This window comes from Orcinus orca, chromosome 14 (assembly GCF_937001465.1).
Source record: "Orcinus orca chromosome 14, mOrcOrc1.1, whole genome shotgun sequence".
Taxonomy (NCBI): domain Eukaryota; kingdom Metazoa; phylum Chordata; class Mammalia; order Artiodactyla; family Delphinidae; genus Orcinus; species Orcinus orca.
Window position 1 is genome coordinate 31604035 of NC_064572.1, and position 20599 is coordinate 31624633.

General features: G+C 49.5%; 2 protein-coding genes across 4 annotated transcripts; both read right to left on the minus strand.

Annotated features, from left to right (window-relative positions):
• Window positions 1-475: 475 nt before the first annotated feature.
• Window positions 476-7213, minus strand: MYOZ1 (myozenin 1). The gene is made up of 6 exons (XM_004273118.4): window positions 7168-7213; window positions 5909-5999; window positions 4804-4982; window positions 2583-2829; window positions 2038-2203; window positions 476-986 (listed from the first exon to the last, which is right to left on the minus strand). Exons 2-6 carry the CDS (start codon window positions 5979-5981, stop codon window positions 755-757), a joined length of 897 nt encoding a protein of 298 aa, XP_004273166.1. The 5' UTR covers window positions 5982-5999; window positions 7168-7213; the 3' UTR covers window positions 476-754.
• Window positions 6006-19184, minus strand: SYNPO2L (synaptopodin 2 like). 3 transcript variants are annotated; one of them, XM_049697286.1, is made up of 5 exons: window positions 18909-19184; window positions 17522-17673; window positions 16576-17090; window positions 11655-13197; window positions 6006-6285 (listed from the first exon to the last, which is right to left on the minus strand). In XM_049697286.1, exons 1-5 carry the CDS (start codon window positions 19011-19013, stop codon window positions 6276-6278), a joined length of 2325 nt encoding a protein of 774 aa, XP_049553243.1. In that variant the 5' UTR covers window positions 19014-19184; the 3' UTR covers window positions 6006-6275. The 3 variants fall into 3 exon arrangements, with proteins under 3 accessions (XP_049553243.1, XP_049553242.1, XP_004273165.1); XM_049697285.1 differs by lacking the exon at window positions 6006-6285 and adding an exon at window positions 7167-7269 and having other exon boundaries at window positions 18909-19162; XM_004273117.3 differs by lacking the exons at window positions 6006-6285; window positions 16576-17090; window positions 17522-17673; window positions 18909-19184 and adding an exon at window positions 15173-16486 and having other exon boundaries at window positions 9514-13197.
• Between the last annotated feature and the right edge of the window lie 1415 nt (window positions 19185-20599).

A 20599-nucleotide genomic window follows, 5' to 3' on the forward strand; every position in this document is an offset into this window, starting at 1 on the left:
GATTCCAACATGGCTCCCTATTCTATTTCATCCTTTTGGGAACCTGTAACCTTTGACATATATTCCTAAGCTCACTCTCGTGTCATCTGGAAACTTTATGGCATGCTCTCATTCTGTAAAAATTGGGTAATCCTGATTATCCCAGTTTCTAATCAGCTTCTTAAAGAGAGCTAACGCCAGGGTCACCAACGCCTATTTCCTAAACACAGCACATAATTGCTGCTTAGCTTTGCCCACATATGGGCCAGCACATGTGTTTGTCCATGATTATTTGTCTTATGTACTATTCAATAAGCATGTCTTTGTATATACCTATGAATGTGCTTTGGCAGGTGCGGATGTGGGTGTGGGTGTGTAAGTAATCAGGTCAGTCTTGAAGTCCGAATAATGGATGTATGGTATTTTACTTTAATTAGTCTCTGTGCATTGTTAGCCTCAGTTTTCGTCTGCCCTCAAATATCAGAGGAAGAATGAGTTCATTTCCTTGAAGTTTATTAACTGTTACCGAAGGCAGAGAAAATTCCATAAGAGAAGGTTCCATACAGAGCAAGTGGAAGGGGAGCTCTGAGTTGGTAAGAAAAGATGCTTGGAGTGGGGACTTGGAGTGAAGGATGGAAGGGCAGATCTCTCCTTTCTTTTTCCCTCCATTCCCACAAGGATACTGGATTTTCAGTGGGGGTATCCTGCTCAGCATTCCCTCTCCAAAATGGAACCAGAGAGGGGAAACTTGATACAAAGTAGAGGTAAAAACACCTCACAGCTCCTCTGTTTCTCCATCCAAGGGGATGCCAATATCCACATTGTAGTCTACAGGCTCCCCGGAGCTCAGCCAGGGAATAGGGGTTCGATTGAAAGAAGGCCTGTTGGAGAGGTTCTGGTTGTAGAGGACTAGGGGTTCACTCAGCAAGGGCCCCAGGTCAAACTTGGGCATCTGGAAGGTCATGCGTTTGGAGGCCTTCTCATATCCACCATAAGGCATTGCTGTCCTGAAAAGGGGACACATTATTTAATTAAAAACCAGAACAAAAGAAAGAGTTTTGTCAGTGAGATGTTACACTGTTTTGAGGATAGGGAAGTCTGTGAATTCTAGTTGCAGATTGCTTCTGCACTCCTTATTCTTCTTCTCCCTAAGTACTCCATTCCCCCTTCTGGTTTGCTTGTTTCCCCAAAGCTAAAAATGAGAAAAGTAGTCTAGTGTGTACTAGATAGAGAGTCTCATGGATAGTTGTAAGCCAAACCAGTCACATTTTCAGAGAATTTTACCCCAAACACTATAGACTCAAGGGTCTGAGGTCGCCTTAAATTATAATGACCCCCCTCAAAACCCCTACCCCACCTTCAGTGGATAGTGCGTGCCCTGGATGAGAGGAATTAACATTTCCTGGAAAATCCAGGTACCTTAGGACCAAAAGCACTTCTCTAGGGCTTCCCTGTCCTGTTTTCACACAGTCTAGAGAAGCCCAGTTCCAAAAGGATAGATACTTGAACCTTACTAAAGTAGGGTATAAAGAAATAGAATCTTCAATAGTATAATAACTTGCTGTGGTGCATAATCTATAAAAATTCTGAATCACTATGTTGTACACCTGAAACTAATATAATGTTGTAAGTCAACTATACTTCAATTAAAAAAAGAAAAGAAAAGAAAAATAGAGTTATACTATAAGGACAGTAATGGAATTGTAACCTTGAATGAAGGGAGCCTCAAGAAGCCTTTAAGTGTGTAATATATTATTCCCATTTCACAGTCAAGGCAACCAAGGCTCAGAAGTAGGGTGACTTTCCCACACCGCTATGAACAGCTATGAACATAACTATGAACTAAAATTCAGATCCTGCCTCCTAGCAAATTTTTCCTTCATCATACCATGCTGTTTCTCTGAGCTAGAGTGAAAAGACCAAAAGCCTTCAATTGTGGCCCCCAAATTCCTCCCATGCCTCCTCATCCCCCTGAAACATTTGAACCAGTCTCCATTCCAACTAAGGGCATGTTGCCATACACTGGAATGCATCAGGTTCCTTCCACATCCTCCTTACCTGTTGAAGGACTTATACTGAGGGAGATCAGCTTTGGCCCCGTGGGCCAGTAGGTTGATGCCAAGTTCCACTTTTTGCTGGGAGTCAACCCCCATGGCTCTCTCCCATGGGGAAATATAGGTCTTGAACACAGTGATATGTTTTCCTTCTCCACCTGCCTGGTCGTCTGGCAGCCATGGGAGAGAAATAATAATAAGTCAAATAATAGCAGTTAGTAGCCAATGGAAGTTAGTCTCAGAGCCCTGCACTAGAGAAGTTGCTGGGGCCAGGGACCAAAGGTAAAATATCTTGGTAATTGTAGAAGGTTTGTGAAATAATGACAGCCTGGAGTCGGATTTGTGATACAAACTGAAAGGCTAGAAAGGTGACTGAGAGACAAGGCTTCTGGGTGGAATAGACATGTCTCTGTATCCTTATGGACCCAGAAAGTCCATCAGGCTATCTCAACAGGCCACTCCTGCTTCCTACACCCAGTCTAGGCCTCATTCCTGGGTATTTCTCTGCTTTAGAGACCAGACACCTTATTCTTGGGTGAGGATACTTGCCTAGTCCTGTCTCGCCAACCCCTGCAGTGCCAGCAGCTCCTCCTTGGCCAGTCTGGCCCCCAGGACCATCTGTACCCCGATATCCAGACCCAGGGCCCTGATGATGGTGATGCTCGTCAGAGCCATACTGTCCGGCAGAGCCACTTCCCCCTGCCTGGCCTCCACCGCTGCCCTTGCTGTAGGAGAATCCCTGGCCAGCTGTACCCAGCTGTCCCCCAACTGTGGGAAGGAACTTCTGGAAGTGATCCTGAAAAGAAAGGACAAAGTAAGGGGAAGGTTAGCAATGGGTATGGGGAATACCATAGCAAGTAGGAGGTGATCAGAGACAATGGACAACCAGAAGACACTGAATCATCTGAGACTCCCCCCTTCAATAGATGGTTAGCAGATAGCCTGACTGAGAGAAATTAAACTCTCCTTAAGGCATACAACCCCTATGGCTCAGTTCGAATTACATCTAGGATGGGGGCAACTCATTCTCCAAAATCCCCTTTCCCTCCTTACCAAGGCAAAGAGAACCAAGAGTTCTGCTCAACTTAGGTTTGAGAGATTGGGGCTGGCATGGAGAACCCAGCCTCAAGTTAAAGAACTAGAGAGATCTCTGCTCCTCCCCTGCACCTTGTCTAACAGATAAAAGTCTCTTCTCTCTCTTCCTCTTCCTCTCCCTTTCTCCTCTTGGTGCCTGTTGGACCAGGACTTCCTGACAGTGAAACTGTAGTGGGTAGGGGGAAGGGAAGCCCAAAGGGCAACACTGGATCCATCCCCAAAGCCTAAAAATAACCCTGCCAACTCCTTCAGGAGGCTCTCCTGGCCACCCACCGAACACACCCCCATGCTCCACCCAGTGTAACCAGACACAGGCAGGGGGGAGGGCTTTTGGCCTCCTAAAGTTAGATACGACCGGCTCAGCATTTTTATTCTGCTCCTACATACGGGCAAATGGCAGACACTCCTGCCCCTGGCCCCATGTAGGCATCTATTTTCACTCTCCCCTGGCTGCCCAGGAAAGGTGGAGGGGGAAGAAAGGAAATGGAAACGATCCCCTCCTTCTCAGCTGAAATATCTTGTGCCTGGTCCCTCTCCAATCTCTACTTCTCTTCGGAGAATGATCCTGACTAGGAGACGTAGGACCTTAAAGCATGGTTTCAGTCCCCACATCTGTGGTCCTTACACTGACCCTTTAGATAAAAGAATGGCTCGAGAAGAGATGGTTATAAAAATTCACTTACCTCTTTCTACGGTTGCCAGATTTTGCAAAAAGAAAAAATCACAGGACACCAGTTAAATTTGAATTTCAGATACACAATAATACTTTTTTAGTATAAATATGCCTAAGTATTGCATGGGACATATTTAGATATGAGAGTATTCATCATGTACCTGAAATTCAAATTTAACTCGGTGTCCTGTATTTTTTAATTTAATTTTCATGTCCCAAATATTTCATGGGACATACTTATATTAAAAAATTATTGTGTATCTGAAATTCAAATTTAACTAAGTGTCTTCAATTTTTTTTTTTTTTTTTTTTTTTTTGCCATGCTGCGTGGCTTGCAGGATCTTAGTTCCCCAACCAGGGATCGAACCCAGGCCCCTGGCAGTGAGAGCACCAGACCACTGGACCACCAGGGAATTCCCTAAGTGTCTTCAATTAAAAAAAAAAACTTATGTCCCAAATATTGCAAGGGATGTACTTTACTAAAAAATTATCTGTGTATATCTCAACTTTATTTTTTTAATTGAAGTAGCATTGCTTTACAATATTATATTAGTTTCAGGTATACAACATAGTGATGCAATATTCTTATAGACCATACTCCATTTAAAGGTATTATGAAATATGGGCTTTATTTACTGTGCCTACAATATATCCTCAGTAGCTTATTTAGTGTGTATCTCAACTTTAAAATATAGGACTGGGCATCCTGTGTTTTATCTGGTAATCCTATCTTTAATACTTAACCATACTGGGAAGGAGTTTTCTCCTTGAAGGTGTGGACTCCCCACCCTGCCTCACCAGCTCTAAGATACAGATTTAGTTTCAGAGGTGGGCTGTAATTCACCCTGGAGCTATTGGGGGCTCGCTGTATCTGGGGGGTTAATGAGCTTATAAATTAGCTGGGAGGGGAGGTTGGTCATATTTTAGAGACTTGGGCGGGGCCTACCAAGAAGCTGTCAAAAGAGGCACGAGGCTTTCAGAGTAGTAAAGTTCTGAACTCACCATTGAGCTGTCAGAGAAGACATCAGGGTGGTTTTCATAGATAAATTTCTCCACCCGCATCTGCCGCAGTTTGAACATCTTGGAGCCCCGGTTAGTGAGTAGCGACAGCTCCTCCAACATCACATCCCTTGGGACGCTGATCTTCTTGCCCAGGTTCAGGCCTGAGCTCTCCTGTCCACCTTTCAGGGAGGTGGGGAGGCAGAGGCAAGGGAAAGAGGAAAGTAGGGTTTTCTAGCTCCAAATGAAGCTGCCATCCACAACTAATTAAGTGTGTGTGTCCCAGCAGAGATCACTGAGGGAAGCAGATGCTGTCTGTGATGTCTGATCAAATTCTATCTAGTTTATGAGGGATTTTGATTTCCTGGGTTTGGAGTTGGAGAGAATGTATGGGAAATGGGGTGCAGAGTGAGACAGTGGGGATACTAGAATGGGGTGAAGACGGTGAATGGGGTAAAAGGTATGGGGTACAGGGCAAAAGAGTAAAGAAACATCATAGATGGAGGTCATTGGGGAAACTGTAGCACGGGGGAAAGCCCAAAGCCACCTCTAAATATATACTCCTATCTTAACTCCTTTGCCTTCTCTTCCCCTCAGTAAACTGGCTGCAAACGGCTTCTAGGTATTGATTGGGAGAGCTCTTCACATGCTGTACTCCTACCACCCCCAGGAAAAATGCCTGAGCAATTTTCCATTTTAAGTGCCTATACGAGGCTCCTTAGCTCTGGGGAAAGAAGTAAGGAAATTAACCATTTATTGAGACCTTACTCTGTGCCAGTCTCCATCATACATATTTTCTTCTCAAACATACCTCACTGACCTGTGGGTCCTGTTGTCTTGGACCTGTGCTGGGTAACATGGCATGGGTGTTATTGTCTCAGATTACAAGGTGAAAAGGGTGGAAGGGTGAGTAGTCAGTGTTGAATTCTTTCTTCCTTTCCCCCCTTCCCCCCACCCCTGCAAACCTCACCCCCACCCCAAATTCCTCTTGTCTCTCCTTATCTCTTCGCCTTAAGACACATATAACCTTATGATACTTCTGGGGCTCATGGGCCAGAGATACTCTCAATAAGAAGTCCCACACTAGGTAGGTGCAAACATGCCATACCTCCAGTGAGTTCCATGATCAGCTTGCTGGATTTCCGCTTCTTGTTGGGGGCAGGGGTCCCTGAGAGTGGCATTGTGGAGGTGGATGGAGCCTGGATAGGGTAGGAAGGAGGAGGTGAAGGATGGACAGGGACTGCGGTGAGTGTCTACAGTAAGGCACTGCTTAAGGACTTCAGGGAGCAAAATTTCATTAGATTTTTTAAAAGAAGTACATATTTCTCTAAAAGGTGAAAAACCATTGCTTTAGGGCTTCTCTTCTTGGGAAGCAGGGCAGAAAGTATAGAGGCACCCCTTGCCCCTGCCTTCTACCAACCTCTTTTCAGCTGTTTTACATAGAGCTGGTGCCGGGCTTAGGAACACAATATGTGTTAGGAGGGCCTGGGGGTAAAACAAACACATTACTTACAGGTCAGGTAATGCACCCAGGTTTCATTGGTTTGGCATGACTTGAAGCTTTTATTTGTACGGGGCTCCCAGACTGGGATTATCATTGCAAACTCTGGCCTCTCAGTCTTCCCCAAGCCCCAGAGTGGGGTGGGGCGGGGGGTGGAGCAGAAAAAATGTTCTGCCAGGGTTGAGGAGATCCAGCCAGAAACATTCTCCATAGGATGGAGAGGTTATTGCCCCTCCACCGGGCCAGCTGGATCATGGCCTGGGAGGTGACAGCAGTGCTCCCACTCAGTTTCAGTCACTCCCCACCCCCCAGACCTGGAATGGAGAGGGAGGTCAATCTTGATGCATGTCAATTCAGCAATATCATAGCAGTGGGGAATTCAGGGAGGACAGGAACATAATCATAGGATCTGGCAGTGGAGGGGGACAAGCTGGGAAAAGATACAGATTCCAGCCCCTCCTTAACAGAGGTTGGCACTCAGCGAAATGTCTTCTGCTGAGTCCTGTCTCACAGCACATCTGCGATTCTACTAGCTTAGTGGGGTCTGCTGAGGCCAGAGTCCAGGAACTGCTAAATAGATTCTCCCCATACCTCTCTCAGCCCCAACTAGGTTCTTGTTTTCCATCCAGCCTCTCAGACCCCCTTCTCATTCCTCCAGTGCCACCCCAAAATCTCCAATCCCCCCACCCTCTTGGGCCCTTCTCCTTCCAACTCTCTGTGGCTCCCCTGAACTGGACAACTGGGAACTGAGTACAGATGGAGGAGGGAGGAGCTCCCCCCAGGATCAAGGGTCACTATTACAGACACAGACACAGCAGTCAGCAGAGTGGGCTCCAGCCCCTCTGACTATAAAGCTGGAGACTTACCGGCTGCTCAAGCGGTGGTCAGCTCTCCCTGGGGTCCAGCAGCTTTAGAGGACTGTGCTGCTGTGACGAGAGAACCCGAGCTGGGCAGGCGTGGGGGCAGCACTGGCAGTGGGGGAGGGAGGGTGGTTATTAATAGAGACGATGAGCGCAAGCAGCTCAAATGGCACAGGGGTACTGAGACCCTGGAACCAAGATCCCATCCTCCTTGCCCAGAGGCTCAGGAAGGGGAGGAAAGTCCTTTGGAATTCTCTCACTAAGCTGTCTGAGCCAAGGATCAGTCTACCCAGGGACTCCTCTTCTTTGGCACCTCGAGGCTGAGATCCAAAGAAGCACTCAGGGAGAAAGTGAAAACTGAGAGGGAGAGAGGAAGCAGGCAGCAAGTGGTGAATAAGAATTCGGAGTGGGAAAGTGAGAACCAGGAGAATGTGTCTGGAGAGCCATTCGGAGACAATCCAGGCTGGAGCTGGAGGGACATGTGGGTGAATTTTGGGGGTGGGAGGGTTTAAGATGCTATGTTTCGGGAAGGAATTTCTGTTCACAATGGAACTGCCCTTTGAAAGTTCCTGGATAGGCTGGTCTTTCCTTTGGGAGGGCCAGATTTTGGCAGGATAAGGGACCAAATTAACCAAATCCAGTAGTTAGGCTATCAGGGATGATGTGGGAGAAGACTTGACCAGTTTCTGCCTTTTCATCCCCATTTGCTGTTCGGGTGCTCAGTTTAGCCGGCTCTGCCAGATAGATGTCACTTTTTTTTTTTAATTTATTAATTAATTTATTTATTTTTGGCTGCATTGGGTCTTCGTTGCTGCACGCAGGCTTTAGTTGCGGCGAGTGGGGGCTACTTTTTGTTGTGGTGCGCGGGCTTCTCATTGCGGTGGCTTCTCTTGCTGCAGAGCACAGGCTCTAGGTGCGCAGGCTTCAGTGGTTATGGCTCGCGGGCTCTAGAGCACAGGCTCAGTAGTTGTGGTGCACGGGCTTAGCTGCTCCGTGGTGTGTGGGATCTTCCAGGACCAGGGATCGAACCCGTGTCCCCTGCATTGACAGGCAGATTCTTAACCACTGAGGCCGCCACCAGGGAAGTCCCAGATGTCACTTCTACCTGAAGGGGTACACGTAGGCTTCTGACCTGCCAGGGCTTTACTCTCTGAGGCTCCTACTTGGGATTTTCTTCAAAGGGAGCACACACCCCATAGGATCTGGACTGTCCCATTCACACTGGTCTAGAGAAGCCTCTGGGAAAGGGCACAAGCTTGAGAGCCCCCTCCAGGGAAACCTGTCATTTGCCCGGCACCTTCCTCGGTAGCTGCGTGAACATCCTGGATCCTTCTCCATCTTCTGCTCAGGTTTTGTAACCAGCTGCTGTACCTCTGCTGTATCCACCACCCTGTTGTGGCTGCCTTAGGAAGTAGCTTTTGTAGTCCCCAGAATACCTTTCTGTCCCTCTGTGAGCTACCCACTCTTCCTGACCATGTCCTTTTCCCATCCTGAACTTTATAGGTTCAGGTTAGGGGCTTAAAGTTCGCCCTGCTCCCCTCTACTTGGCCTCTGCCCAGACCAGTTTAGCCTCCAGATTCCTCATCTTTTGTCCTTTTTCTCCATTCTCTCCTAACCCAAAGAAGCAATTAGATGAAAAAACATAAATAGCAAAAGGTGATTTCGTCATCATTACCATCCTCCCCTCAAAAACCAACCAAAATTTTGGTCTCTTATGATTGAGTACCTAAAACTACCTAGTGAATGAAGACAGAATATTTAGCCTAGGCTCTCTGAGCCCTTCCTTTGAAATTCTGAGAGGCTGCATATTTGGGAGAATCAGGGTCAAAGGCCTGGTTATTGGCAAAAATCTGCCCCCTGCTGGTAAAACTGGGGCAACAGAACTTCCTCTTCTCAGAAGTCTAATTCTAGCCGCCTTTCAGTGCCTTCTCTTTTTTATTAGTCTCAATCCACGCTGATCCACCCTCTCTCTCCTTCTTCCCTCTCTCACCCCACCTTCAACTTCAGCCATTGCTTTCCCTTCATTTCCTCCAGGGTGTTGGGAAAGCAGGGCCTTTCCAAATTGTCTAGGTTCTGTAAGCTGAGGCCTCATCTGAGAAGTATGGAGCAGGGGATGGAGAAGGGGAGAATCTGGAGAGAGAGAACTGGGGGAGTGATGGAGGTGGCTACACTGGATTAGGACAGAATTGGTAGAGAAGAGCAAAAGACCAGGGGGTGAAGGGCAAAACAGTAAAAAATAGGAGGGTAGGAACTGAGAAAGAGATCAGGAATCAGGAGATCAGGGGTATGAATTAGAGAAGATGAAGGGGAGACCAGGATTTAGGTATAAAACTAGAAGAGATGACAACAACAGAAGATATGGAGCATAAGTTTATTCTTGTGCACAAACCAAAGTACTGTGACTCACACTCAATATGCAAAGGAAATTATCAATTTCCAGATCAAGCAGCAAGCGTGACTGGTGGTGGTCATGGTGAGAGGGGAGCCCATATCCCTCTAGGATCAGAGATCAGGACCTAAGCTGGAAAGAAATAAGAACTAGGGTTTGAGGGATGGGGTAGAACTAAAAAGAGGTTTTGGCTCTGGGTGTTTCCCTGCCCTTTCTCAGGTAGTTATGACAAGCTGCAGAAGACAGAGGGACAGATTCAAAGGAGGTAGCACAGATACCTGTCTTTCAACACTCAGCACACACTCTCACATCCCTCCACCATCATCCCCCTTCACTCTAACAAATACATTCTTCTCCCTCAAATTTCTCCCCAATTCCCCTTTTGTGTACATGATTGGTTTCTTATTATCCAATTTTACTCTCTACCAACACTGTAGTCTCCCTCACCATGCTTCTCTCTGAGGCTCGATCAATTTCATTCATTTCTGTTCTGCTCCTGGATTCTACCTCACTTTCCACATCATGGTTCTTTTCTCCTTTCTGTCTTAAGTTCATGAGACAATGAAGCCAATGATTTGTTCATTCTCAGAGGACATTTTCTTTCTTTCTTTTCACTTCTTGGATGCTTTGTTGCTCAGCATGGGCCTCTCCAGTTGCTAACTTTCTGAAATCCCAAGGAACAGAATTCTTAGTTCTACTCCTGGTCTAGCTGGTATAACTCAACCCATACAAACTGCCCTGGTCCTTCGGGTCTCCTCATACTCTATGAATTTCACCAGATGCTCTACGCCTGCTACAGATGATGATCTTTAACTCTAATGAGTCTCTTTCTCCCCACCAGACATTCTATGTGAGGATAACTGACTCTTCTTTCATTAGTGCAAGGGTAAGACCCAGATTGGGTCTTTATTTAGACGGTTCCTCTTACTCTCGCCTCAGACAGAAGAGCACATCTGTGTGCACGCACACACTTGCACACACACACCTAGGAAAATGCCAGACAAGCTTGGGAAAGAAGAGTGAGGAGCAGCAAATGATTTCGTGCAAATAGGGGTCAGTTCAGTCCCTTTGCTGCCTGTCTGGTGGTGAGCTTCTTGCCTGAGGTCTCAGTGGTAACTTCTCTGTCTTTCTCATTGACTGTTAAAACAAAGCCCACAGAAAAAAGCACAAATGTAGAGAAATGGAGACTAGTGGAGGAGTGTAGGTGAAGAGACAGAGTTAAAGACAGAGATCCAGGCAAGGAGCTACAAAGAGAAGCACAGACACCAAAGCAAAGATAGTATTATAGGTTGGAAAGCAGCAGGGAGGTTAGGAGTCAGGAGGAAGCTGGGAGATGGGACACCAACTCCAAAACTTTCTCTGGCAGGAGGGAATTTAGCCTGCAAAGGAGGGGTGGCGGGAGCGGGGGCGGGCGGGTTGGGTAGAAGCAACTTTAGGAACTAGCTGTTCCACCTCCCCTTGGTCCTGGGAGCTGTGTCCTGTTCAGTGGTGGCCCGCCGCAGGCCTCCACACATGAGCCTGCCATCCTGTTCTAGTAGCTGAGAACCGGGGCCTGGCTACCTGGAAGCCACAGGAGCTGGGGGAGGTCCCAAGACCCCTGGGAGACTCTGGAGGAGGGGCTGGGCTAAGGACAGGGGCTGAGGCCAGCTCTGCCCTCCAGATGGGCTCATCCAATGTAGTGGCTGCTCGGGGGGCAAGCACAGTGGGTGCCAGGGGCTCTGCAGTGGGCTGGGGCGCTGGAGTCGAAAATCGGCGGATCTCCTGGACTCGGGCAGTTTTGGGAGGCACTGAGGAGGTGGGTCCAGGAGTCGGGGGAACCTCATCAAAACAGAACATGGCACTTTTAAGTTGGTAGGGCTGGTGCCGCATGAAATCCAAAGCCTTAATGCCCTGCTTGGGGGCTGCCCGAGGCCCTTGGGATTGGATCTTACTAGGGAGAGTTCGGGCAGCTTGGGGGAAAAACGGTGAGAGCAGTGGGTTGTAAGCAATTGGAGGTGGGGCACGGATATTGGGTGAATATTTCCAGGAAGGGGGCAGGGAGGGGGTAGGAGAAGGGCTTCTGGGCCGAGGGCCAAGGCCAGGACCAGGTGCTTCCACCACATACCTGTCCGCTCGGCTCTGACGCTTGGCAAACAGCTCCCCACCCTTGCCTTGAAGCCTTGGTGGTTCAGGGATTCCAGCTGAAGGGGCCGCCCCATTCACTAACCCATCGAGGAACCCTCGAGAAGGGGGCTTGGGAGCCACTGGGGGTGGAGTCTTAGGAGTCGTAGGGGGTGGGGTCTTGGGAGCCATTGGAGGCGGGGTTTTAGCTGTCACGTGAGGCAAAGTCTTGTAACTCCTGCCCCCCGGTGGCTGCATGAAGTTGCAGGCTTCAGCCCCGAGGCTCAGGGCATCCTCCTCTGGACAAGATTCCGCACCCCCAGCCCGGGGTTTTTCATCCAGGTTCTGCACCAACGATAGCAGCTCCGGGTTGGGCGAGTTCTTCGTCTCCTCATTTCCCGGCCGGAACATCTGCTTTCGGGTCCCCCGACGCCGGGCCTCTTGGAGGATGCCGGTGCGAGCAGCTGGCACGGAGATGCGCTTCTCTCGAGCGCTGGAGGGCTCAGGGGCTGCGGGGCCAGGGGCGGGGGCCTCTGGGCGTGCAGCAGGTCGCAGAGGCGCCGATAGGAAGATAGAAGCGGTGGAGGTCATGGCAGCTCCGCTAGCGGGGGCGGGGGGCTCTGGGGCTCCGCCTGGCGTAACAGGACGATTGGGGGCTGGGATGTATAGGGAGCTGGTGGCCGTCACGGGGCCGGAGGAGCGTGGGGTGCTGGTGGAACCGGGGGTTGACACGTGGCTGGGAACCCCTGAAGAGAAGCTGGGCAGAGGAGTGGTCCCCTGCGGAGAGGACAGGAAAGGCGGTGGGACGGCGCTGAGGCCTCCCAGGCTCTCATTTGCCCTTTTGGGAGCCAGGGGCCGGAAAATAACCGAGGTGGTACCTGGCCGCTGCCCTTGTAAGCCCGGAGTAAACGGCCTGGCTGACCGGTTAAAGATGCTTGGAGCTGGGGTAGAGGCTCCACTGCTAGGGAGGAAAGGTCTGGGGCTGGCTGCAGGGGCCGGCGAAGGGCTGGATGGGAGCACAGCCGCCTCTGGCGGAGCGCTTTGTGCCCGAGGTGGTGACTGCAGGCCCTGCCCGTTGAGCGTGGCGGCTGGACCATCCCCGGCCGGCTCCTGAGTGCTGGAGTCTGCGCGCTGGCGCTGCTGTTCAAAGAGTTGGGCCCCTCGCCCAGAGGCCTCACTCAGCTGCCCTCCCAGCCCCGGGCCCTGGCCCTCTGCTGCGCCTGAGCTCGGCCTGGCCAGCTCCATGTCCAGGTAGGGGCTGTCCCAGTCGGACTGGTTGGTGAGGCTGCGGGCGTCGGAGAAGGCCTCTTCGTCCAGCTCAGACTCACTAGTTGGAGGGACGCCGTCCTCCTCCCCAGCGCCTGTCCCCGCGGCAGCCCCAAAGCTCACTAGGGTGTACTTCTTGGCTCTCTGCCGACGTTTCTTAAACATCAATACCCCCTTCGAGTGGGGGTTGGGGGCTGCGGTTAGCAGGGATGCAATCGTCCGGCATTTGGTCTTGGCCTCCTTCACACTTCTCTCTTGGAGGCTCTCTGCCCTTTGCAGTTCTGGGGAGAGGAGGAGGGAATGGTCAGGGAGCATCTTCTGTTCCCCAAGGCTCTCACCCGCCCCCCACCCCCTCCCCCCACCAGCCAGCTCCCTCAGGCCTCCCACCTCTGGTCTTCTCACTGGCCTGACCCACAAGGTCTCTCCTGCCTTTGGCAAAGTCCTCTAACTTGGGGCCAGAGTGGAGGTGAAAGGTGAAACCAAGGACAGTGAAGGGAAGGCAGAGGGTAGTTGGCTGCCCTGACACCACTCTGACCACAGCTCTCCTCCTATCCTCTCTTCCCTCCTGTCTTTCAGGAGATTGCTCTTACCCACACCACACGCATGCCTCCCCTGCTTCCCTCCATTCCTGGCTGGCAATGTGAGGCTGGGGTAGAAGGGGGTTTACTTCCCATGGCAGGCAAGGACATGAAGCAGGTCCCACGGTAAGAAAAAATAAGAAGGGGCACTTTTCTCCCACCAAAGAGACCCTGTTAGGGGACTTCTCAGAAAGTTTGGGACTTATCCCCTCTTCCTACCCCTTACCCTATAATAAGGACACAAAGGATCCTTAGCAATGAGGATCTTCATTCATAATTCCACTATCATCGTGTGATCCACGTCATATACATTCATAGAAATAACTCCCACCACACATCACTTCAACAAGGATATGGCTCTAGGGAGAGGTGGCTATGGGCATATTTTCTCATCTGTACTTTTCTCTCACATCCCCATATACTCTAGCTTATATACATCCTAGTTCATATACACATGTATAAATACACGTGTCCACACAAAAACATACATGCATACTCAAGGTGGCCCTTCTTCCCAGAATTCCCCTAGCAGAGACACTGTCACTAACAGTTGGGACAAAATTTAAGTGCCTTCTAAATCCAAGGTGCTCCTCTGTGCCTCAAACCCCTGCTACTCACAGGCAGGGATGGCTTCAGATCTGAGATGCAGGAAAAGCCAGAGTGCTGCTCTCCAAGGAAAGCTTCCAGATCTTTAGGATATCTCAAAGTCACCAGTTGATACAGTCTCCTTTCCCCCAAGCTGAGGGTGGGAGTGGGGTGGGCTTCTTTGACAGAGCTGCCCCCTATTTTCCAAGCCTTCTGGGTAGAGAGCTCAGGTAGACACTACCAGGCAGGCACGCAAGCACTGTGTGCTAAGGGGAGCCAGGACAGGGTTTCCCGTGCCACGTGGGGCCTGGGAGGTGGAGCCAGGAAATGGGAACGCTGCCCTGCTGCTAGGACCCTGACTCGGACACAGATACTCTCCGATCCATGATCCCCAGTTCCTCCTGAAAAATTCTTGAAATTCCATCTACTTTCCACTCAAGATATCAAAGCTCCCTTCTGATTAGGGCTCTCATTCCACCCGTTCCAACGTTCATAGCACACAATAGTACTGTGGACTAGAGATAGGCACTGGAGTCATAGTTTAGTTCAGATTTTTGGTTCTTGGGAGAGTTACTTCATCTCACTGAAGTTCAGTTTCCTCATCTGTAAAGAAGGATGATAACATAACGTCTACCTCATAGGGTTGCTATGAGGTTTAAGTGAGATAATGTAGGTAAATTTAGCATTTAACCTAAGCCCCACTGTGAGTAATTATTACTATCAAAGCTTTCTTGACACTAGCTACACATGTATCCAGACACTTTCTTGTTCACTCATATCTTCTCCCACGGACTCCCACATACATGCTTTCACGTATTCATAGATTACTCACACTTCTCTCTCACACATACACCCTCTCTCCATGAGTTTTCCATAGCTCATGTGGTCACAAACCCCTTTGACATGTGACCATAGCATCAGCCCATTCTGAGAAAAGGGCAGTGAAACTCTTAAGAAAAGAAGGAAGAGGAAGGAAAAAAGGAGGAGGGGGTAAGGGAGTAAGACCTTTCCCAAAGACCTCCCTTCCCCAACTGTTGATGTAGTCCCCTCCATTCTAGATTCCAGAACTCTCTTGGCTGTGGGAGGGTAGTACCTGCATAGAACGGGTCCTGGAGCTCAGGAACTGGGCTTGGGGCTTTGTCGCAACTGGCTTGGCTGAGAGGCTCTTGGCTGATGGGCTCAAAAGTCTCCATGCCGAGAAAGGCAGTGTTGGCTGGAGCAGAACCAGTTTGAGGCACCCCCCACGCCTTTTAAAGCCCCTTTGTCTTATCCCCAGAGCTGGTAGCTGAATGAGCTCACTGTGCTATTTTTGGAGCCTGGCCCCCCTCCCTTCTCTGGGCTGCCCCACAAGCCCTGGTATGATGGACATGGGCACCTGCCTACCCTTCCCCCTACCCCACCACACTGGACAATGAGGTCTGCTTGGCCAAAAATATCCCTGAGCCACTCACTAACTACAGTCTCACCCAGTATGATGGGGAAGGGAGAGGGTGCTAAAATGAGAATTGGGGATAAGCATGAGATCGTGGGTGTGCATCTGGAATTTCTTTGTGGGACATGGGACACTCTCAGGGATGTCTGATGGTAAACTGTCACGTCCTTAGCCTCTATTCCAGACTTAGAGGCACAAAATTCTATGGATCAGGAATCAGAATAGTGGAGGGGAGGAACGAAAGATGAGAACTAGAGGGGTAACCCTGAGATTTCCAAGGTGACAAGAAAGGTCTCTAGAGGAGGGGTATGGGAGGCATAGGACAGGGAGAAAGTTCACTCTTAGACTTTGTTCTGTAGCTCACATCAAAAATAGTAAAGAGGGCTTCCCTGGTGGTGCAGTGGTGATGCAGGGGACAGGGGTTCATGCCCCGGTCTAGGAAGATCCCACATGCCGCGGAGCGGCTGGGCCCGTGAGCCATGGCCGCCGAGCCTGCGCGTCTGGAGCCTGTGCTCCGCGTCTTAGGGCCTACATTCTCGCCTAAGAAGCCAAAGATCCCTCCCACCACCACTTCCTAGAGATCTCATGACTATTCCATAGTCTCCCAGTCCCCAGGAATCCTAATGGAACTAGCAATGTCAAAGGTAGCTCTGATGCTATGCCTGCAATTAACACTGAAGAGTCCCTGTATCCCTGTCCTGCTTCCAAATACTCCCCTGACCCATGTCTGCACTCTGCCCTCACCCCGTCTGACACCTAGCAAAATCATAGCAACGACAAGCAAACCCTTCATCAATTCATGTCCCTTTCCAACTTCCCTACTTATCCTGTTCCTGGGTTGGGTTGAGCCCCCTGTACTTTTTTGTCACGCTAGTTCAAACAGCAAAACTAATGGGGATCGTGAGAATAATTATTTTCCCCTCCTATCCATTACTCTTCTCCACCTGTCCCCAAGACTGTATCCAAGGGAAGCATAAGGTAGGTGGAATGTATGGTTATGGAGTGTTAGATTTAGGGCTCAGATTGAAGGATCCTGACTAAGGAAAAGGAGTTCAGGCACTCACTGGCTTGTTTGGCCTTCTGAGTATAGGTGGTAGTCAGATCTTCTGCCACTGGGTGGGGAACAGGCCCCACCATAGGGATGAGATGAGGGCCAGGCCGGAGGGGGCCATGGGGCAACAGCAGGGCCTCAGCCGGGGGTGGCTGAAGGGTTGTCCTGTCCTCCCAAGATGGGGAGCTCACGCGGCTGTCATCCTGGCTGGGAGGGCCAAGGACACCAGGTGCTGGCTCTGCGGGGCTGTCAGACAGGTAGACCTCGTCAGGTGGGGCTCCTGGAGGGGTGGGCCTTGTTGGGCCTCGGCGGCGGGGTCGGCGGGTCTTTTCCTGGGTGGCTGGGCCATCAGCATCACTGTCTGTCTCTCCATAGTAAGCCTCACTGTCAGGGGGAGAGAGGAGGCTCCCAGGCAGGAGAGGCTGGGGAACTGGAGCACCAGGGGGCTCAGGACTCAGCGGAGACAAGGGTGACAGTGCCTGAAGCTCACCAGGGGATGGAGATCGCACAGGCCCCTCGTCCTCTACCCTGGATGGAAAAGATGACAGAACTTGAGAAATGAGCTGGATGACTGAGAGCTAGAGAGATCTGGAGGAGATGGGAGAAGGATGTAAGGGGAGAGAGGGGACTGGCATGTAGGTGAAATGGATGGGCTGGGAAGAGTGGAGATCTGAAAATGAACTGGTAGGCAAATCTGCTTGGCAGGCTTTGACTGGAAGTGGGTTTAAAGAGAGATGTGACGATAAATAGACAGGCAAAGGGCCTAAATAGGCCCACGCACCCACATTCAAGTGCTTTGGGAGGCATACACAAACATCTATACTCCAGCACAGATACACAAGCAGAAATGTGTACTTGTCAGTAGCTGAAGTCAGGCCAGTGAGACATAGAGCTGAGACAGGCAATGGAAGCCCTGGACTAGGGGGATGGGTGTAGGCTGGGGTGGGAGGGGTCCATACCGCCTGACGGTGAGGACAAGCTGATTCCCTGAGTCATCGATGAGGCTCATGGCTCTGGCATGAGAGAGGCTGGTGCAGGAAACCCCATTGACGGCCAAAAGCTGATCCCTTTCCCGGAGTCCTGCTCTGCCAGCCTGGCTCCGTCTTCGGATCTGAGAAGGTGTTGGAGGAGAGACTGTAGGTGAGGGAGGGCTCCAAGGGGGGAATAGAATGAAAGGAGTTAGGACAGGAGGGACCAGTGTGTGGATGGAATTTTACTTTACAGGGTAAGAAAGGATGGGGAGGGACAAGAGGTGACAGTTAAGGGGGGTCAATCTAGACGGAAGAAGGTACAGATTTGAGAGAATAACACATCCTTTAAAGGAAGGTAGGGTAATCACTGAATGAAAAAGACGGGGAAAACTGCAAGGGGGGACGGGACGTACTATTGTAGAAATGGTGGTTATCCCCTCAAGATTTTCCTCCAAAGGAAATATCTATACTAGCCAACAGTTCTCTTCTAGTCCTTGGAGTCCTAGGCACCATTATCTACACAGTCAAGATTTTAGAACAGTACTCCAGATTGGAGGGAGTCCAGCAGATTCTGAGGGATTGCGATTGTGTATGTATATGTGTGCCGGGTGTGCACACACATGTACATATGTTAAAGTAATAATAGTAATAGTGGCGATACATTTAGTGCTTACTAAATGTTAGGCACAGTGCCAAGCACTCTACGTGTTTTATTGAATTTAATCCTTAGAAGTTAGCACCTATGGAGTAGGTACTATCATTACCTACATTTTATAGTTGAGAAAATTAAACCTGTGCTATGAAACCAAAATGGTAACAACTTCATCTGACAGACCATATCTTGCCATAACCCTCCTAGCCTTAAAAAAAGTCTTGCCTAGTGAGAGAAGGGATCTGGCGTAGCGAAAGAGGAGGACTGAAGGCTGGGGCAGGGGCAGGGCAAGGCTGGGCTGGGCTGGGCTGCGTGAGAACCTCAGATCATCACATACCAATTTAGTTAGAGAGAAATGACAACCTTCCCTACATTCCTGGAGTTTGGAGTAGAGGCAGAGACCCAGGAGAGCAAAGACTGGATGGCCAGCCCTGAGCCTCTGTTGCCAGCCCTGGACCTCTGCTTCTATGAAATTGAGGCACAGTCTTCCTTTTTCTCTGCTCCCAGAAACCAGGAATTCCCTTTTCTAATAGCCCCCCACAAGAAGGCTGTGCTCAGACACTGCTCCCCCCGTCAGATCTGAGCATGCTTCCTCGACCATCTACCCACCCCCACTCCACTTCTTCACAGCCTCCCACTTCTCCCCCCACAGGCCACCACATGACTCTTCCCAAGTTCCCTTGGGTTCCCCTTTCCCTGAAACCTCAATATAGGCTCCCTTACCTTGGATACCTGTAAAGGTTTCCTCTGCTCGGCCCCCCCCTGAAGTCGGAAGCCCCAGGGGGCTCCCCCAGACAGTGTGACCAGCACCTCCTCCTCAGCACCCATCTCTCAGCTTGGCCTATGGCCTTCAGAGTTTGGACAGTGTCCCAGGGAGAGAAGTCGAGGTGCTGGTACCCCGTCCGGCCTGTCTGGCTGTCCTGCTTCTGCTGCCCTAGGCCTTCCACCACACACCACACACCACAGGCAGGCAACTTGGCCCTGAGATCAGTACAGTCCAGAACACATGTCCTGTCAATCGAAGCTGTGCTCAAAATAGTTACGGCTGTACTCCCCTCCCTCCCCAAGCTGTATTACTCCCAGAGCTAATTATAGTGAAGACTTCTGCCCTCCCCTGTCTCCCATTCTCCTGCATGGGCTTTTTACTCAGGACTCAGAGTACTAGCTCTGTGGGCTCTATAACTAATGTACATCCTTTCAGGGACTGTGCCTTCCCTGATAGGGTCATGGACTAATCCCAACTGCTCTCCTCCAAAACTTATTCCAAAGTGGCAGCAGCAGGGGCTTCAATTCCTGAGCAAGGAATGGCTGGGTTTGTCCCACAAGATTGCAAGACCCCCAGAAAAAAGTACCCCTTTGCTGTATGAATTAACCTATTAATCAAAGTGGAGATCCATATCCCACTGCAGTGCTGGGTGCAATGTAGAGGAACTCTGTTCAGCCTGCTCCAGCTGAAGTGTTGCCTGTTCCATAAAGCTTTTCCTGCCCATCTCCTCACTCCCTACCTATAGAATTAATCCTTCCTTCCTCTGGGCAAAATATGTATCTTGTTCGTATTTCTATTATTGTAGTTTTCAGCCAATATTACGGTTTGTTTATATGCCTGTCTCCCTCCTAGATTGTGAGAAACTTGAAGGCAAGGACTGTGTGTAAAAGCCAATCAACAGCCCCCAGAGCAATGACTGATGTAACAGGTGCTCAATGTTTGGTGAAATAAATTACCTCTTACAACACATAGTTGGTCATGGAAAGGTGGGTAGAGATAGGTGTGCATAAACATGCCAACCCATGTTAATAATAAAATATTTAGTTATTTTTAGGTTTCCATTACATGAATGTGCCTTATGTTAAGAGATCTCTTTCTTTTAAAAAACATAATATTATGGTGCTGTAATTATTGAAGGCTACAGAGGTCCCTGGAATAGCTGCTCTGATAGCATGCTAAATGCTGTTTGCCTTGGTGTTTGATGTAGTCATAAAAAGCACTTGGAATTTAGAGTCAGAACTGGGCTTGGATTCTTGTTCTATCATTTATTAGCTGTATGACCTTGGGCAGTTACTTGACCTCATCAGTGAAAAGAGTATCTAAATATCCATTCATTCACTATTCAAACATTTATTGAGTGCTAGCTACATGTAAGCCATTGTGCTATACCAGTGGCTTTCAATTAACCCTGCATATTGGAATCAATTAAGTGCATGTTGGAATCACCTGGAAAGCTTTTAAAGCTACTGGCTCCCTAAAATAGGACTGTGTATATGATTAGATGATGGGTAATGACATTTTACATATTACATGAATTTATATATTATACAAATATTATACATTATACAAATACTTTATACACACACACACACACACACACTCTCTCTCTCTCTCTCTCTCTCTCTCAGGCCCCTCAGCCTTAGGGATT

Bases quoted from the DNA above. Each gene is read 5' to 3' on its own strand.
- MYOZ1 (XM_004273118.4), bottom strand. From the start codon at position 5,981: ATGCCACTCTCAGGGACCCCTGCCCCCAACAAGAAGCGGAAATCCAGC. The intron at 4,983-5,908 runs GTATGGCATGTT...CCTCCCTGAAAG, and splicing joins GATCATGGAACTCACTGGAG to GTGGACAGGAGAGCTCAGGC. The intron at 2,204-2,582 runs GCAAGTATCCTC...CATGGCTGCCAG, and splicing joins GGTTGGCGAGACAGGACTAG to ACGACCAGGCAGGTGGAGAA.
- SYNPO2L (XM_049697285.1), bottom strand. From the start codon at position 19,013: ATGGGTGCTGAGGAGGAGGTGCTGGTCACACTGTCTGGGGGAGCCCCC. The intron at 17,674-18,908 runs GTAAGGGAGCCT...ACACCTTCTCAG, and splicing joins AACCTTTACAGGTATCCAAG to ATCCGAAGACGGAGCCAGGC. The intron at 7,270-11,654 runs GTATGTGGTGGA...CCCCACTGCCAG, and splicing joins CGTCAGAGCCGAGCGGACAG to TGCTGCCCCCACGCCTGCCC.